At 34.6% G+C, this 17,585-nt stretch overlaps 1 protein-coding gene across 1 annotated transcript in view; it reads left to right on the top strand.

Annotated features, from left to right (window-relative positions):
- Man1a2 (mannosidase alpha class 1A member 2) overlaps positions 1-16,697 on the top strand; it is a 146,429-nt gene extending 129,732 nt beyond the window's left edge. The window contains exon 13 of the mRNA XM_004853818.4: positions 10,810-16,697. Coding sequence (XP_004853875.1) covers positions 10,810-10,939 — 130 coding nt within the window. The 3' untranslated portion in view covers positions 10,940-16,697. The remainder of the gene's footprint in view (positions 1-10,809) is intronic.
- The last annotated feature ends 888 nt before the right edge of the window (positions 16,698-17,585 follow it).

Below are 17,585 nucleotides of genomic sequence, written 5' to 3' on the forward strand. Positions count from 1 at the left end.
GTATGTCAGCAAAAATGAAAAAGGCCAAATATGAAACATAATGGCTGGCTAAGAAAATTATCATAGTTGAATACTATGTTCATGATTGAGCTTCCTTGCAGCTAAAAGCAAAAAGAAGTCCCATACAATGTCATTCTCATCTTTGGGAGTCTGGAATGCCTATTATTTTGAGAAAGGAGACAAAATTTTTAAATTGTGATTTAAATTGCATGACTCATTATTTTAAAAATTGAACTATTGAAGAACCTTATAAAACATGTTTTAAAATGTTAAAGACATTTCTTATTGCTCAATCTAAATATCTTCAATCAGTGATATTACACAAGGTAAAAAACATTCTTTATTTGACTTTTATTTAGAATAAAGTAATTTCTGTGAAGATCTAAATTAATTTAAGTGTAGATTTATAGTTTCTTATTATAACAGTACAGTTTAAACCAGGCCTGCTAACACCTGTAATCCCAGCATTCTGGGAGGCTGAGGCAGGAAGATTTTTAAAGCACAGCCTAGGTGAGTTAGCAAAATAGTGAGACCCTGTTGCAAAGGACTGGAGACATTGCTCAATGCAAAGGTGTTGCATTCATTCCTCAGTACCACCGAGACAGAGAGAGAGAGAGAGTTAAAACTTTATCCAGAAATTCAAGTTAATAGGACTTCTTAAATTTTTCTGAAATATTAGGCTTTTTTCAGAAGCTGACTTTTAAGATTATGTATCCTATCAAGTGATTGGAATTTGTTATGAATTCATTAAAAGATAGCAATTTGATATTTTAGTTACCAGAGGTGAAACACAACTGATTAGTATGGCAGTAGCAAAATTAAATAAAAACTCTTTATGTTCTTGACCTTAGTTGAAAACCATTTGCCTTTGATGGTGTAGTTAAGAGTTAGCTGTTACTATTGATAATACTTGTTCTTCAAAAGATTATGGAGTATATACTGTTTCTTTGGTTTCCTTCAGTAGACCCTAATTTGTGTATTAATTTAGGATATATATTGGTGGCATAACAAAAACTATATAATGAGGAACATAAGAGATAGGTTTCTTCAAAGCTTCTTTCCTTAAAATTTTCAGACTCCACTACAGGAAATCAAACATATGCAGTATATACAATAAATTTTAAATATATTAAGTGCATAAGAGTTAACAAATTCAAGTGTTTAGAGGAAGAAGAGTTTGCAATCATGGAAATAGTGGCATTCTAACCAGACTTAAAGCAAAGATGGCCTCTAGAGGTGGAATTTACAGGCCTTATTAGATAGAAGGATAAACCTACTATGTAAAAAGGAAGAACTAAAGGTAATATTAAAGTTTCCATGTGGTTAACTGTAAAGATTTTGACGCCAAGTTTCAAGAAGAAATGGGTTTTCAGAAAAAACAATTCTTTTGACATATATTCCCAAGAGGCAGTTATAAATACAGACCTGGAGCTCAGAAGAAAACTTCAAAAAGACTCTGAGTGATAGGAGAAAAGAAGACCTACATTTGATTCTTTGATGATGCCTCTATCTAACAAATGAAAAGGAAGTTTCAGTTTAGTTTGGCAGAATAAACACATATATTTATCTTCCACACTTTGTTGAAAGCCATTAAAATTACGGTAGAAAGCTAAAAAGGTAATAAAAGGGCAAAGACAGAGAAATCAACAGCAGGCAAGAGATATCAGTACATTTTTATAAGATGGAAAGTGAGCAAACTACTTGCCTCAGGGGAATTTAAAGCAAGCTTCTTAGTACTTCAGAACACAGGGCAGGATGGAAAACTGGTATTTGAGGAGAGTTTACAAAAATTAAGTAGTTAAACCCCAGGGCCATCCCTGCCTCATCTCTGTCCCGAGTGAGACTGAATCTTCTCTGACAGTGTTGAACAACTGGGGCTATAGACTTAGGGATAACAAGCACAGATGGATGTAGATAAGAGACTGGAGGATTTTTTTTTTTTCTGGGAAAATTGACTAGCTCTGAAGAAAAAGAAAAAACTAAAGATACTGACACATGAAGTTAATGACATTATTCAAGTCTTGACTGTTTTGTAAAAAATACGTAAATAATACCACTGCCAAGTTTTTCCAATTACAAGAAAGAGAAATATGTTCTTTGGTCCCTCCAAAAATTGTCTGTTCATTGGTTTTAGTGAAGTAGCAGTGAATCAAAATCCCCTTAAACTAAAAGAAACCACAGAACTGAAACTACTGGGAGCAGCTCTCTAGTAATAGCCTTTGGGTTGTTTAATGAGTATCTCCTATTTAGATTCTCAGTAGTTGTATCCTTTTACATAAATTATTTCCTCTTTTAAAAAAACTTTGAAAGAGTATATTTTTTTATAGTAGTGACCTAGGTGGGCTTTCATTGAATCTCAGCTCAGTTGACGCACATTTATTTGTAGGTCTAACAGAAAAATACACATGTCAAGGATACATTTCAACCACATTTTTGAGTTCATGTACATCAGGCATTAGGCAACTAAGAAAAATCAGAGGTAGATTGGGAACAGTCATTTTATTAAATTTATTATTAAAGGAAGGAAAGAAAAGTAGCATAAAATATGACTCAATTTAACACCACAGCTTGCTACCTTCACTAGTACGAAAGTCTCTGAGGCAGAAATTACATCTGTGTCTCTATATCTTGTTTATATGCTCTAGTTTCTTCCTCTGTCTTAAAATTCAAACTTTAAATATAATGACAAAATTCTGTATTTCAGTGTAAAACTATGTGAAGAATCTTCAATTCAGTCATATGATGCTTTATGACAGGGATATATTTTGTGAAATGTGTTATGCAAACATCACAAACAGTATGTAAACAAATCTAGGTAGTATAGCCTACTCACTCATTGGCTTGCCTGTTATAGATGCTTGCTCCTGTGCTGCAAACCTGTTCAGCATTTTGCTATAGTGAATACTCTAGGCCAGTGACGGCAAACGTTTTAGAGCTTTCAATAATACAGACAGCCTGCTATTGGCACATGTGCCGTAGATTTGCCACTGCTGCTCTAGACAGCTATAAAACAGTGGTGTTTGTGTATCTAAACATAGAGAAGGTACAGGAAAAATACAGTGTGGTTTAATTTCTACAATTAAAATGGCTGGGTCATACGGATTTTACTTGTATCATTTAATTATAAGCAAGTTTTTCAGTTTTAAAACTATTTTGAAATGTGTTTGCTGGTTTCTTTGACCAGTAGAGGAAGCTACAGCCCAAATTATACTATGTAGCAGTAACATAAAAATGTTATTATGTTTTTCCATTTTTGGCCATTACTTGAAAATTTTTTAAAATTAGTTTTATTGAAGTACTTTAAGTGTATAGTTCATTGTGCTTTGGTAAATGCATAAGCCTGGATAACTGCCATGCCAGTTAATAGTCATATGTTGTATAATGACATTTTGGTCAACAGGGGACTGCATATTCATGAGTGGTCCCATAAAATTATATCACTAGTGACATCGCAGCTATTATAGTTTGTGGTACACTCTGTAGTGTTCACTCATTGAGGAAATCATCTAACAGTGTACATCTCAAAACACATCCCCATTGTTAAGTGATCTATGACTATATGGAACATTTCCATCCTCGTTTTGCAGTCACTTTTACCACACACTAAAACTTATATCTGCCTTCTGTCACTGTAGGTAGATGGTTCTGTAATTTCAAATAGTTTGAATCTTGCAGTATATACATATTTTGTATCTGGCTTTTTCAGCATAGTATTTTTAGAATATTCTGATCAGTTGTACTGATCAGTAATTTATTGCTTCCTGTTGATGGGTAGTAGTCTGGTTTTTGTATATACACATTTTGTTTACCATTCGTTTTGATTGTCCATATGTCATAGATTTTTTTGTTTTGTTTTGTTTTGCTTTTGGTACTGGGATAGAACTCAGGACCTTGAGCTTGCGAGGCAGGCAGCGGAACCACTAAGCTAAATCCCCGGCCCTGTCATAGATTTTTAAAAGGAATCAGGACAAAAAATGCATTGTTTAACATTTGAATATACTTAGTATCTTGAACTTAATTATTTCTTTGTAATTTTTAACTTCTTTCCTTTAATTTTATCTAATTTTCTATTAAATACACAATTATCAAATTATTTGCTATAGTTAAACTTCTAAATAGTTTTAATTTGGTACTTCTTTTTTGTTGTTGTTGTTACTGGGGATCGAACTCAGGTCCTTGAGCTTGCTCAGCAGGTGGCAAAACCACTGAGCTAAATCCCCAGCCCTCTGGTACTTCTTAAAGCAGAAATGTAGGTTCTAAAGAGCTAGAGTAATCATGAAGAAAGACTGAAATGATACTAAATTATATATATAAGATGTTCATTGATAAAGTAAAATGGAAAGTCATTTTTTGAAAAGAGAAATTCAGCTTCAGAAAGAACCTTTAAAATAACACTAAAGAAACTAAACATGTAAACTGTACTCATTAGGAGAAATACTGAGAAATGTGATTCTAGAGTCAAAGTAAGGGAAATACATAGATAAAACCTGGAGGACATTATGTTACATGAAATAAGCCAGGCACAGGAAGACAAGTACTGTGTGATCCCACTTGTGTGAGGTATCTAAAGTAATCAGTCATAGAAACATACTTTATTAAACTAATTTTAAAAAGGTTAAGATGGTGAATTTTATGTTTTTATCAGTATAAAAAATAACAGGAAAGCAATAGCATCCTGAAAAGGAATACATAAGATAAAATGCAGAATACTCATCCTTTTTTTGTTTTTTAGTACCGGGAATGGAACTCGGGACTGTGCGTTTGCGAGACAGCCTGCAGAACCACTGAGCTAAATCCCCAGCCCCAGAATACTTACACTTTTAACTTTAGCCTCCTCAAGCCAACTTTTCCTTTTTAAAAAATTATCTCTTTCCTGTTCTGCTATATTTCTCTCCATCATTGCTAAAATACCAATATTGATTATAAAACCACATTTGTAGTAGTACTTTGATATGTAATAGGATCCTTGCAGCATTTTACAATGACAAGATTACAAGGTATATCCCATTTAAAAAAACATGGCTTAAGATGAAACTAGAGCTAGAGCCCCAGGGGAAGAAAATTAATGCATTTTAAAATTAGGACTGTAATTGTAGTTGGGTTGAAGGATATATCGATGAATTTAATGTACATTTTCAAAAATTCTAGAAAATTATGGCATGAAGATTTTAGAGAACTTACGAATGTGAAGAGTAGGAAAGGGTTTCTGAGAACAGTTTTTTCTAAATCAACTCTATTATTATTTTTGGATCGGGGAAAATAGACGTGAGGGTAGTGGACTCTGTGAACATAATTATATGCAGAAAATTGTCTCCCAGAGTCTCAAAATGGACAAGTAGGACTTTTGCTTACTCTAAAGATGGAACCAGATGTACCCTTCTACCTGAAGTAAACACAAAAAATATGTATCAAACAGTGGCTTTCAAAACACTGCACAGGAGGCACTGAAGGACAGTGATCCCTGAGAGATGGGAAACAAATGGAAGGAGCCCTGTGATTGACCCAACTGACTTTCTGGATAGAGTTTCCAGGTTTTAACACAAGGAGAAACGAGACCGACCCTAGCCTTCCGAGCAAGGAGATGGAGCTGTGCGTGTGGAGAAACTAAGATGGCTAGAGTTTGCGGGGCACTACCAGAGAAGAGAGCTGCACAGAGAAAGAATACATGGGAACCCCTTTGAAAATTCAGCAGCATACCATTCAACACATGTTAAGGTGAGGGAAGAATCATCTGAGAACAGAACTAAGAAGAGTTTCTGTCACTTATATAGGGCCAGGAACAAACCCTATTACCAGCAACTGACTAGAAGCAAATCTTAATTCATGAGGTGCTGAGTGGAATACTCCGGAAGGCACGGCCTCAGTAGTGAGGAATAATCTACTACTTTGGATCTACATAACAGATAATGAAAGCAAGACCTGAAAGGATCAAACTGTTACCAAGGAAGCCAACAACATCTCTGAACAACACTGAAAATATACAGATTCAATATAAAGAATCCCCCATCCAACAAGAGAAAGTACACAATGTCCAGCATTCAGCCAAAGGTTACTATATAAAGAGGCAGAAAAATATAACCAGTAATGAGGTATAATAGAAACTTAGAATGGTTGTTTTAACTACTGTTTACATTTTGTCATAAAATAGTTATATGTACTGTATATTCAGAAAGTTATATAGTAATGGAGACATAAAAATTCAAGTCAACCTTCTTGAAACAAAACTACAGTGTCTTGAGTTGAAAGAATATACTGGATGAGATTAATAGCACATTAAACAGTGCAGAAGTAAAAATTAGTGAACTTAATGATAGGACATTAGAAACTATCCAAAAAAAAAACAATTTTCAAAAAAAATCTAATAGGAATAAAATGAGTATCAGTGAGTTGTAGAACAACTGAAATAGCCTTATAGTATTTGAAATTGGAGTCTCTGGAGGAGAGGACAGAGAGGGTAGACACAATATACATCTTAAGAAGTAATGGGCAGGGCTAGGGATGTGGCTTAGTGGTAGAGTACTTGGCCTAGTATGTGGGAAGCCCTGGGTTTGTTCCCCAGCACTACAGGGGAAGAAAAGACCAAACTTGATATAATCTGTGTACACAGATTCAAGAAGCTTAGAGTCTAAACAGAAGAAACATGAAGAAAACTTCATCAAACAAAGCTTGTAACAAAGCAGTGATAAAAATCTTAAAAGTAATCAGAAGAAAAATACAAGTTACATAAAAGGGAGCAAATGCAAGAATGACACCAAGGTAATGAACAACCCTGGAATTTAAAACATTCTTATGATACATGGAATTGAAGGCCTTAAAGTAATTTTCCAGAAGATCTTTAAAATGGCAGATTAGGAATTTGGGAAAAATAAATCTGCTACCTAGGATGGACTGAGAATGCTGAAGAATCAAGAATGTTTTATAAAATAATATTGTAAAATAGCTCTTCAGATTACCAGTGAATTGCACAATAAAATAACTCAAAAAGTGCCGACACAAACTCCTTGCATGTAAAACAAAACCTTGGCAGTGAATATCTTTTGGCAATAAGTACTGGAGAAAAGATAAAAATTATTTGTATTTTTCACATTGTTCTTAGAAAATCACTATTTAAATCAACTTCGTAAGTTTACATTTACTAATAAAAACGTAATCAAAAGATGATGAGATACAGTGTCTACATAATGAGTTACGGAAGCAAGACTTGAAAGGCTCAGGTTGTTTCCAAGTAAGCCAGCTACAGCCCTGAGCAAAACTCAAGATTTTTGACATATTTTCTATTATGATAAAATGTAAAGACTTGGGTTGCATACTCTATGAGGTGAAAATATTCTGTAAAAAAAAAAAATAATAATGTAAGCAAAGTTGATAAAACAGTACAGAAGAAAAAAAATATAAAATAATGGCAGAATTTTCGTTGGAAATCGAACTAGTATTTCTCATGAACACAGACATAAAATTTTGGCATGTCACATTTAACAACATATTAAACACATAATATATCATGATGAAGTGAGTTTATCCTAGATAGGGTTGATTTAACATTTGAAAATCAATAAAATAACTAAAAAAGAAAAACCATGTGATTGCTTTAATAAACACACAAAATCCTTTAACAAAACCCAACCTCTCTGGTCAAAATTCTCAGCAAAGAGAATAGAAGAAAATTCCTCAACCTAATAAAGGGCTTTTACAAAAAGTTTACAGCTAACATTGTAAAAAACTAAAAATGTATTGCCAAATTCCCCATAAGATCTGGAAGAAGACAAGGATGTCTACTCTCTTCACTTCTTTTTTGCATTGTACTGGAAATTTCTAGTCAGTACAGTCAGACAAGAAAAAATGAAAAGACACACCCAGACCAGAAAGGAAAAAATAAAACTGTCTCTTTTTTTCAGAGGATGTGATAATTCATATAGAAAATCCTATGGAACTTAGCAGAAAGTTACCAGAATTAGTAAGTGAGCAAGCTTGGAGATATGGGATTGATATATTAAAGTTAGTTGTATACAAACAATGAACAATCAGAAATTGAAGCCAAGAAAGAATACTACTTAAATAATAGCATAAGGATAGCATATTTAGATGTAAATCTTGATAAAAACATGAAAGACCTGTGCACTGAAAACTAGTCATTGCTGAGAGAAAGAAGACCTAAGTAAATGTTTATGGTTCTAAAGACTTGTTGTTAATTCTCTCCAAGTTAATTAATTTATAGATGTTTTCAGTTCCAATCAAAATGCCACCAGTTTTGGGGGGGCTTTTTTGGTAGAAATTGACAAGCTGTTTCTACATGTCCTATATAGAAAAGCAAAGTACTTACAATTAGGAAAACAAGTTTGAAAAAGAACAAAGTTTGGAGCCTAGTACAACCAGATTTCAAGACTTTAAAGCTGTGATAATCAAAAGGGTGTGATACCGATACAGTCATTGACACATCCACAGAACAGAGTAGAGAGTTCACAGGATGGCAGTGGGGAGCCCATATGCTCTGGACAACTTTTTGATAAAGGTACAAAGGCTATGCAGTGAGAAAGGATAGATTTTGCAACAAAAGGTGCAGAGACAATTAGATTTCTGTATTTGTATACAAAAATCAAAATGAATGAGAGAACTAAATTTAAAACCTACAATAATACAATGTTTAGACAAAAATGTAAGAAACTCCTTGTGTCCTTGGGCTAGGCAGAGATTTTTTTTATATGACATGAAAAACCAAAATCCATAAAAGCCAATTTACCAATCGGTCTCAAAATTAAAATTGTCTGCTCTTAGAAAGACATTAAGGGAATGAAAAGATAAGCCACACACTGGAATAAAATCTTTGCATATCATTATCTGATAAAGGACTTGAGTCAAGAATACATAAAGAATTCTCCAAAGTTAACTACAATATAACATGAAATCCAATTAAAAATGGGGTGCAAAATTTAAATAGACATTGCACCAAAGAAAATATAAAGATAGCAAAAAGAGCATGAAAATGTGTTCAACCTTGGCCTCCATCTTCACACAGCCTTCCCTGCATGTCTCTGGATCCAAAGCTCCCTTTCCATTCTCTCATATGCATCAGTTGCTTTTAATGATGAGATTAGGATGTGCCTGACATTTTTTTTAGCACATATTTAACAGAAGGCAGCATGTTGCCTGAGAATGTACCTTAGAATACAAGGCATACTTTGAGCTTACGGTTTTGGTCTCCACATGATAAGCAGAGCATGCAGAGTTTATTGCTATGTCTAACCAAATCTATTAGTTCCATCTTCTCTGTGTCCAGTGTGGTAAATAAGTTAGTGAAGCAAGTCTTAAGGTCTAGGATCAAGGAATGAGATAGAAAGCCCTGTTTCTCTCCGTTCCAGCTTTACCAGTCATAAAGTCAGTATGCAGTTCACATTTTCCTCAGTGCCACGTGTTCTTACTCTCACCGGCAACTAAAGCAGTAATAAAGAGACATTATACTAAAAATTTAAAAATTATTGATTGAACTAGTTATTGCAAGCATCAAGAGTTAGATCAGGGGCCGGGATTTAGCTCCATGGTTCCACTGCCTACCTTGCAAGCTCAAGGTCCTGAGTTCGATCCCCGGCAGCAAAAAAAAAAAAAAAAAACCAAACATACAAAAAAAAGAGTCAGATCAAATTTTCTGCCTCCATAGTGTTGTGGGGGTGTTTATATTTTGTTTTTTTAATGTGCTGGAATTGAGTCTAGAGCTTCACATGTTAGACAAGTGCTGTACCAGGGATCTACATTCCTGGCCCTGGACTCTGTAGTTTTTTATGTTCACTTTGATGATGCCATGATAGGTCTCAGATTGTAATTTTCCAGACATTATAGGTAAGAATCATTGTTTGTTGACTCATTTTTAATTTCTAAGGACTACTATGGCTTGTGCTCGTGAAGAGGCCAAGATCTTCACCTTCATATACACAGTCCTGTTACTTATTAGGAATAATTATTGAGAAACTGAAGGTGTAAATAAGGATCAAAATGTGTAATAGATATTGTGAAATAGGAAGAAAAGGTCCAAAGGGGAAGGGGAAGTGGGAAGAGGAGGGGAAAGGAAAGAAGGGAAAGGAATAAATGTGAGAAAATTAAAAAATGGAAACAGTCTTTGTAAATAGGGAGGAATGGAGGGTTGAAGGGAGGGCAGGCAAAGGGAAAAAAAATAAGAATCAAGATATATCATGTAAAGGTACAAATTCCCTATGATGAATGTCATCATATTGTATACCTAAAATGTACCAATAAACTTAATGAATAAAAAAGAATAATTACTAAGCCTCTTGTGATTTTGTAATGTTTCTGAAACTTAACAATTTGTCATACCAAAACCTGTAGACACTACCACTACTAACATATTAGGAGGAATGGTGTATAAATGCCTTTTCTGTATCCAAATGATATACTTCACTTATTTCCCTCAGTATTTATTACTAGGTATGAATTAATTTTTTGTTGTACACAACATGATTGATATGTGTGATTTTCAAGACATTGTCTTTGAAAAATTATGTAGTGGTTGGTTTTTTTGCCACCTGACAGCATTGTTGTTTTGTGTTCCTCATAAATAGTTTCTTTAAAAACTGTTTTATTTCAGGAGTTCTAGACATACATCTTACTGGGTTTTCTTGTGCTCTAGTCTGGAACACAGTTTGTGTTTTAGATCATTTGAATGACTAAGGTTTATTTCTGTGATGTGTTTTCATCAAAGCTGCTCAAAAGAGGTTATTGCTTTTCTCTGCCATCGTAACTGAGCTCATTTAATCTTCTTGTTGAATTCTAATTGAAGCTTATTTCTCCTCTTATTTTCAGATACTTGTACCTGCTGTTCTCCGGTGATGACCTTTTACCTTTAGACCACTGGGTGTTCAACACAGAGGCTCACCCTCTGCCTGTGTTACATTTAGCCAACACCACACTTTCAGGTACTGCTGTTCGATGAAAACAGCTCCAGAAGGACCATTCTTACCTGTGTTTTGTTTACATGGACTACTACAGAAACAAGTATGGAGAGGCATCTTTTGAAAACCTGGACCTCCAAGTCAACATGACAGGGTGAAACTCTTCCCTGCAAGACTTTTCAAAGTGTAGATATACCAACTTTGAAATTATTCCATTTTATACCTGACCAAAACATGTTCTGGTACGTATAGGACAGAGAGAGACCTGATGTACTTTGATTCGTAATGAGACTGTCACTTGAGAAACAGTGCCCATCACTTCTGTATTAGAGCAAGCCAAGAGCATAGAGCACCTTGTGGGAGTTAAAGATGGCCTTTGGAACCAATTATATATTTGTTTCCTCCCACAGTGGAGCAGCTTTCAAATCAAATATTTACACATTGTTTATCCCTTTTTTCTCCATTTTAATAATGGAATAAACTAAGGTAAACAAGAACAAAAGAACAGAGTAACTGCATCAGTAACAAGAGGACTCAAAAAAGGAACAGAAGTACCGAACGTTGTCTGAATTTCCATGTTCCCCATTGGATGACTAGACTGGCAACCATTTCAGTCCCAATCTATTTCATTGAAATTTCTTAGTTAAATTTAATTCACTGGGGGCATGATCTCACAAAGAATACTCTTCAAGTCTTTCTTTCCATATGGTACCATTGAAATTGCTGTTTATCATCGCCAGTGCTTAGGAACCTGGGTTTGGGGTTTTGTGCATGCAGTTCAGTCTGGTGTAGGTAGCATGACAAAAAGTGGGGAAAATGCCATTTTGTTGCCTTGAAACTTGTTCTTAGTGAAATCCTTGGTTTTGTTGGTAAGAGATTATTTTTCTAACCAACAAGTCTACCAAGTAAAATTATTCACTTTAATTTCATTAAAAAGTTGAGTCACTCAACTTACAACTTTGTGACTTGACAAAATTCACTCTTCTATTATGGCAGCTTTGAATTTGCCATGATAAGCTGAATTACTTTCACAAATTATAAAAGCAAAAACAAAACCCATGAAACTTCCTTAAACATTCTGTCTGGAATGGGGACAGGGGATCCTTTATCTTAGATGAATGAGCTATTCACAAGTATATTTTTCAGTTTATCAAAGACTATTTATAGAAATGCAAAAAATTAGAATAGCTTCAAAATTATTTTCAGTGATAACTGTGTAATTAATTTATTACACTAAAAATGGAATTTATCTGAAGGACTTTCTTTTACCCTCAATAAATTTTGCAGTGATACTTCTTCTTTTTTTTTTTTTTTTTTGGTACCAGGGATGGAACTCGGGTCCTTGTGCTTGCGCAGCAGGGAGCAAAACCACTGAGCTAAATCCCCAGCCCTAGATACTTCTTTTTAAAGATAGTACTATTTATCATTTTGGCAGAAAAAAACTTAAATTTTATCAAGAACTACCATGTAAATACTAATGCTTATAAATTTTCTGTTCCTTGAATTTCTGTGACAGTGAAAAATACTTTTTCCTCTTTTCATTTAATACAGACCTCTTCCATTGACGTTAATAAGAGGTGGAAACAGTATAGTTTAAAATTTACTCTAAATTTGAATATTCACAAAACAAATTTGTACAAGAAGCTCACTTTGGAATTCTGCAGGCTTATTTGTTTATATGGGAGTTTTTCTTTTTAATCTACTAGCATGGAGTAGATTTAAATTGGGAAAGAGCTTAATAAATTAAACTTTTTCTAAGGGTGATCATCTTACACTACCAATCATCATACAATCCTCACAATTCACCCAGTGATCCATAAATGATAGCCATTCCAAAATTATTCAGTAGACACAGAAAATAAGGATGTTAAGCCCGTTATATTAAGAGGGTTTTAGCACCTATTTTGAAATTGTAAGGTCTTTTGCTACTTGAAAATTTTAAATTTTGAGAATGGTAGATGACTGTCACTGTAGAAGAGAAAGGGGAACGTATTTGGTTCTGAGAATAATTTAGCCTTCCTTCTAAGAATGGCACACGAGTCCACTTATGAATCACTGAAAAAAGATAAGTGAAAAACTTGAGTTGGCAGATAACCCAGAACACCTGTGCAGATGGCAACAAGTTCTTTCTCACCTTGTTTAGAGGAAGCCAGAGTGAAGGCACCATCTTGGCTCCTCAGGTTTTCCTCGACAGAGGAGACAGAACCCCGACCCCAGGGTGCTCTGTACTACTGCATGACTGGGCCTTACAAAAGGGCAGGGAAGGGTAAAAGCGGGGCCGGTTCTGGTGCAAAGACAGATTTGAGAGGGACTGTGGAAGGGTCTTCTCTCTTCTGTGTGACAGTAAGACTAGAGCTTGTAACAATGCTTTTTCTTCTCTGAATACCAAAGGCAATGAAAGTCAGATACAAATAACTTGCCATTATCATGTTTTATTTTTGTTACAGATTGTTAAAATAACTTCCTCCAAGATCAGTCCTCACCCCGTATTTTGTGTAGTTTCAAAAGTATCTTTTTTCTGTCCTTCACAGCCCTTTCCATTTTTAGACCTTATTACTCAGGTTCAGTATTCCTTGAATTTATTTATAAGACCCTTTGTGAAAAAGCCCAGAAATACTCTTTTCTTGGTGCCTCCTCAAAGAGCTGACACCTCACCTGTGTCTGTGGCACAGTTAGGCAGAATAGTTTAATCAATTGATACATAAAAGAAAAATAAGAATGTTGCACACCCTACTACCTTGTACATTTATTTGTCTTTATTTTAGAGTTACATTTTTTGATTCAAACCATTTTTGCTTAGTTCAGCCAGAATGAAATTCAACCAGTGTAAAGTTGTTAAAACCAAGTGAATAGGCCCGTCACCAAAAAGAAGCTGCAGTGCAGAGAAGTAAGTCCCCAGCCAGGGGGTTCTTACCTTTTGGTAGCTTGTACATCTTAATGTCTCCCTAACACCAACGTATTCCTGTGTTTGAGCAGCTGTTTATATGCAGAAGTAAGACCTGATATTGAAAGAATGCATTTTTTATGGAATATTAACCTTGCTTTTCTATCATCTAGGGCTTTATTTGGTAGATGTTAACCAAGCAGTTTGAAATTTTGATCATCAGCCTCTCACATTCTCCATTCTACCTTGCCAAAGTCTTTGTCACAACTCCAAATTTGTTGGTACAAGATTGTGCTTGCCATTCTTATACTATAATGTAGTTTTTCCTTAAGCTTGAATTTCTTTAAATGAATGCATGAGTAAGTGAGAGAATGAATGAACACACCTTTGTGGAGTACCAAGTCAGTGCCAAGCATTGTGTCTGACACCTTCAAGCATCAGAATATTTCATGTAATTCCAATGACATTTTCTGTATGAGAGTAATTCATACCATTATAAATGTTTTCCAATGTGAATCATATTACAAAATCCTTAATTTTATATTTCATTTAAATTAATGAGGAAAAAGTTTATAATATATTTTAAACAAAGTGTTACTATATAATACTAACAACTATAATTGTAGTTAATAACTAAAACCTCTTGGAAAAGATGAAAGAAATATTTGATTCAGATGCAACTTTGACTAAAATATTTACTTTAGAAATAAAAACACTCTTATTTTGGTATATCACTATGTATAATTAAAATCAATATTTTATAGAAAGGCTGGTTATTTTATACTCTAAAAGCTCTTGTCAATTCATGAGTAAAATCTGCAATTATAAATTTCTTTGCTTTGGTATGCTTCCTACTAATGGTAGTACCCATATTTCTTAAATATAAAGAAAAACACAGTGAAACACAGTATTTCTTAGTTCCTGGTAATTTCTTTAGGTTTCCTTCACTCAAATTGGCTAGCTCCTGTCTTGACCACTCTTTATATAGATAATATACATAAGTACAACATACACAGACTTACAGGACTGTCAGTTCACAAACACAGTAACTGGTTTTGAACCACACAGATTATGTTATGCAAAATATTTAAGTAACCACATATGATATGGAGATATTTTAATCTACTTATTTTGGTTTGAGAACATGGATGAAGATGGTTTTCTGTTACTTTAGCTCATTTATATTATGAGGGAGATGTTCTTTTTGATCTATATACAGTCAGCAAGCTTTTTTTATAAAGGGCCAGATAATAAATATTTTAGACTATGTGAGCCATACAGTTCCGCTAATTACTCAGTTCTGCTGTTGAAGTATGAAAGCAGCTGTAGGTAACATGAAAATGAATGCATATAGCTGTGTTCCAATAAAACTTAATTTATAAAAACAGGGAGAACTGGAGATGGCCCAAGGTCTTAGTTGCTGACGTGACTACATTTAATTTGTGTATGACCCTCTAACTTTTGGTCTGCATCTTTTTTATGTGTCTTAATTTACATGATTTATTGCTAAAGCAAAAAAGTATGTGTTAAGTTGTGTGTATTTGTGTTACCTAAAGCTGTGTGGTTTTTTGTCTAGAAAATACATGTACCCCTGTGGACTCTGTTCAGGTCAGAATAATATGACTATCATGAAAGGGACAGAATTGAATGGATATGCAATCAGACATTATCTTCAGCTTGTTATTTAATGCCATAATTGTAGATTTTCTGTGTAAAAAAAGGTCTTGCATCAAAATACTATTCTGTCTCCAAATTCTGCCTGCTCACTAACTGCTTGATTGGGACTCTGGATTGCTAGAGCTGCAGAAATTTGTCCAGTTTGGTACCCTTTGAGCTCTAAGACAAGAATATCATAGGATTTCTGATCTTGATACTGTTGAAAAGAACCTTTTGAAAAATTCTAGGCAATAGAACGTGTGTTATGTGCTTCATTTGCCATTTGGCAGCCACCATTAGACTGCAGAAGGTTACAGCCCCTGTTAGCTCTGGAACAGCCTGATTCACAAGCGCAGGAAAAAAGATGTTTCTGTTAGGAAAACTCCCTCTTTCCTTGTGTAACTCTCCACAGACTTTTACACGTCCATAACATTACTTCAGAATGTAAATTTGCATCATTTTCAGTTAAAGCACTCCTCAACTCAGTATTATTATACTTCTATTTAACAACTAAATGCATTTCAAACTTGATTTGAGCCCAGCATTTACAAAACTTACATAATTGCTCACAAATTTATACAGCATCATATTAGCTAGCATATACATTGCAATGTACCAGTCATTCTGACAGATACTGTAATAGATTTTTCACTAAGAATTGTATCAAATGTTTTACTGTTTTTTGGAAATTCTAATGGAGGGAAGCTTGTAATTCAGAGTGTTAGAGCCGGAGTTATCTTGTCTCTTTCCCACATTACAGAGGAGCTGCCCAAGTCCAGACCTCTTTTAAGGTTGCTTCAGCACAGTATCAGTGCAAGTTTTGGCACTCAAATACATACATCAACATTAACTACATTACAGGCTTTTAAGCAGTTGCAAATATTTTGAAGCTATTTGAATGCTACAGAACTCTGCAGATTGCATACTAGAAAACTTCATGAAGATAAGCTCAGCTCTTTTGTTGGGAAAATTATTTTTTTAGAAAATTTAGAGATTAGTTTTTGCTTGATTAATAAAGCATCCCCAATTTTAATTAAAGATTGAGACATTGAAATGCCATTTTTATTCTCATTGGTCTTAAACTCATTGATAAAATCTCTCCCTAAACTACTAAGTGGGGGTAAGTATAAACACCTGCATTGGAACCTCCTGGCTGCTCCTGAACTGGTTTCCAGTCATGTCCTCCATAATGTGATTTTTACAGATCAAAGGTAATGTTGTATATTGAAGATCAAATAAAGATGTTCTTTAAATGAAAAGCCTTTGTTTACCTTTCATTTTTCCCTGCTGGTGACACTTCAGTGTCTTCCTAAAGAACAGCTTTGCCATTTACCGAGACTGCTCTCCTTCAGTCTTTTCTCCTTCAGAGAGTCTTCCTTTGGCCCAGTCTATCTTCACATCCTTGAAAGTGCTATGGAAGAGCTTGCTGAGAGGGCAATTTTTATGGCAAGAGATTTTAAGAAAGCAGACTTAGCTCTCTGTGCAAGTTTCCCATAAAACCTAGTTTAGCCTCTGAGATCAAGGTTAAACATTGTCTCAGTCACTGGAACTCATTTCGTCACATTAAAATCTGACCCAACCCTGTTTCAGTGCTTCTCTGGCAAATACAGGTATAAGGGGCTAAGGAATAGGCCAGCTGAGCCATAGTGGTTTAGCCTGTCGATAATTTAAGAGCACAGACTAGAGCCCTGACCCCACAAAGCATCAAAAAAGATAGTGGTGAAACCTTACGAAGTAACCAGTTTACATCCTTGAGGTCTAATTCTGGTACAGTGAATTTCAACATGATCAAAATTTTAGTACTGGATACATTGTGGGTGTCTCAATTAATTTTAGTCTCAGATTTTCAGAAGTAAGTAAAATAGGACAAGGTAAGATTATAAAGAGCTCTGAGTTACTAAAATTTGATCAAATCTAGGCCTTCTTTCTGCTAGGTACCTGAGATCTATACTATCTCTGGGTTACAGAGGAGCAGTCCCCATCCAGATAACATTCATGTTAAGAATGTACTACTCAGTTGGAGTGAGTATGCAGTACGCACCCTAACATGTTGGTTGACCTAATACAAATTTCTTACAATTTTTAACGATGTATTTTGACCAGTGTACAAATCAGCATCATTAATAATTACATTAACTATGATGTGC

The sequence above is a fragment of the Heterocephalus glaber genome, unplaced genomic scaffold (genome assembly GCF_053883595.1).
Source record: "Heterocephalus glaber isolate CG9 unplaced genomic scaffold, H.glaber_assembly_v1.0 deba00001442, whole genome shotgun sequence".
Taxonomy (NCBI): domain Eukaryota; kingdom Metazoa; phylum Chordata; class Mammalia; order Rodentia; family Bathyergidae; genus Heterocephalus; species Heterocephalus glaber.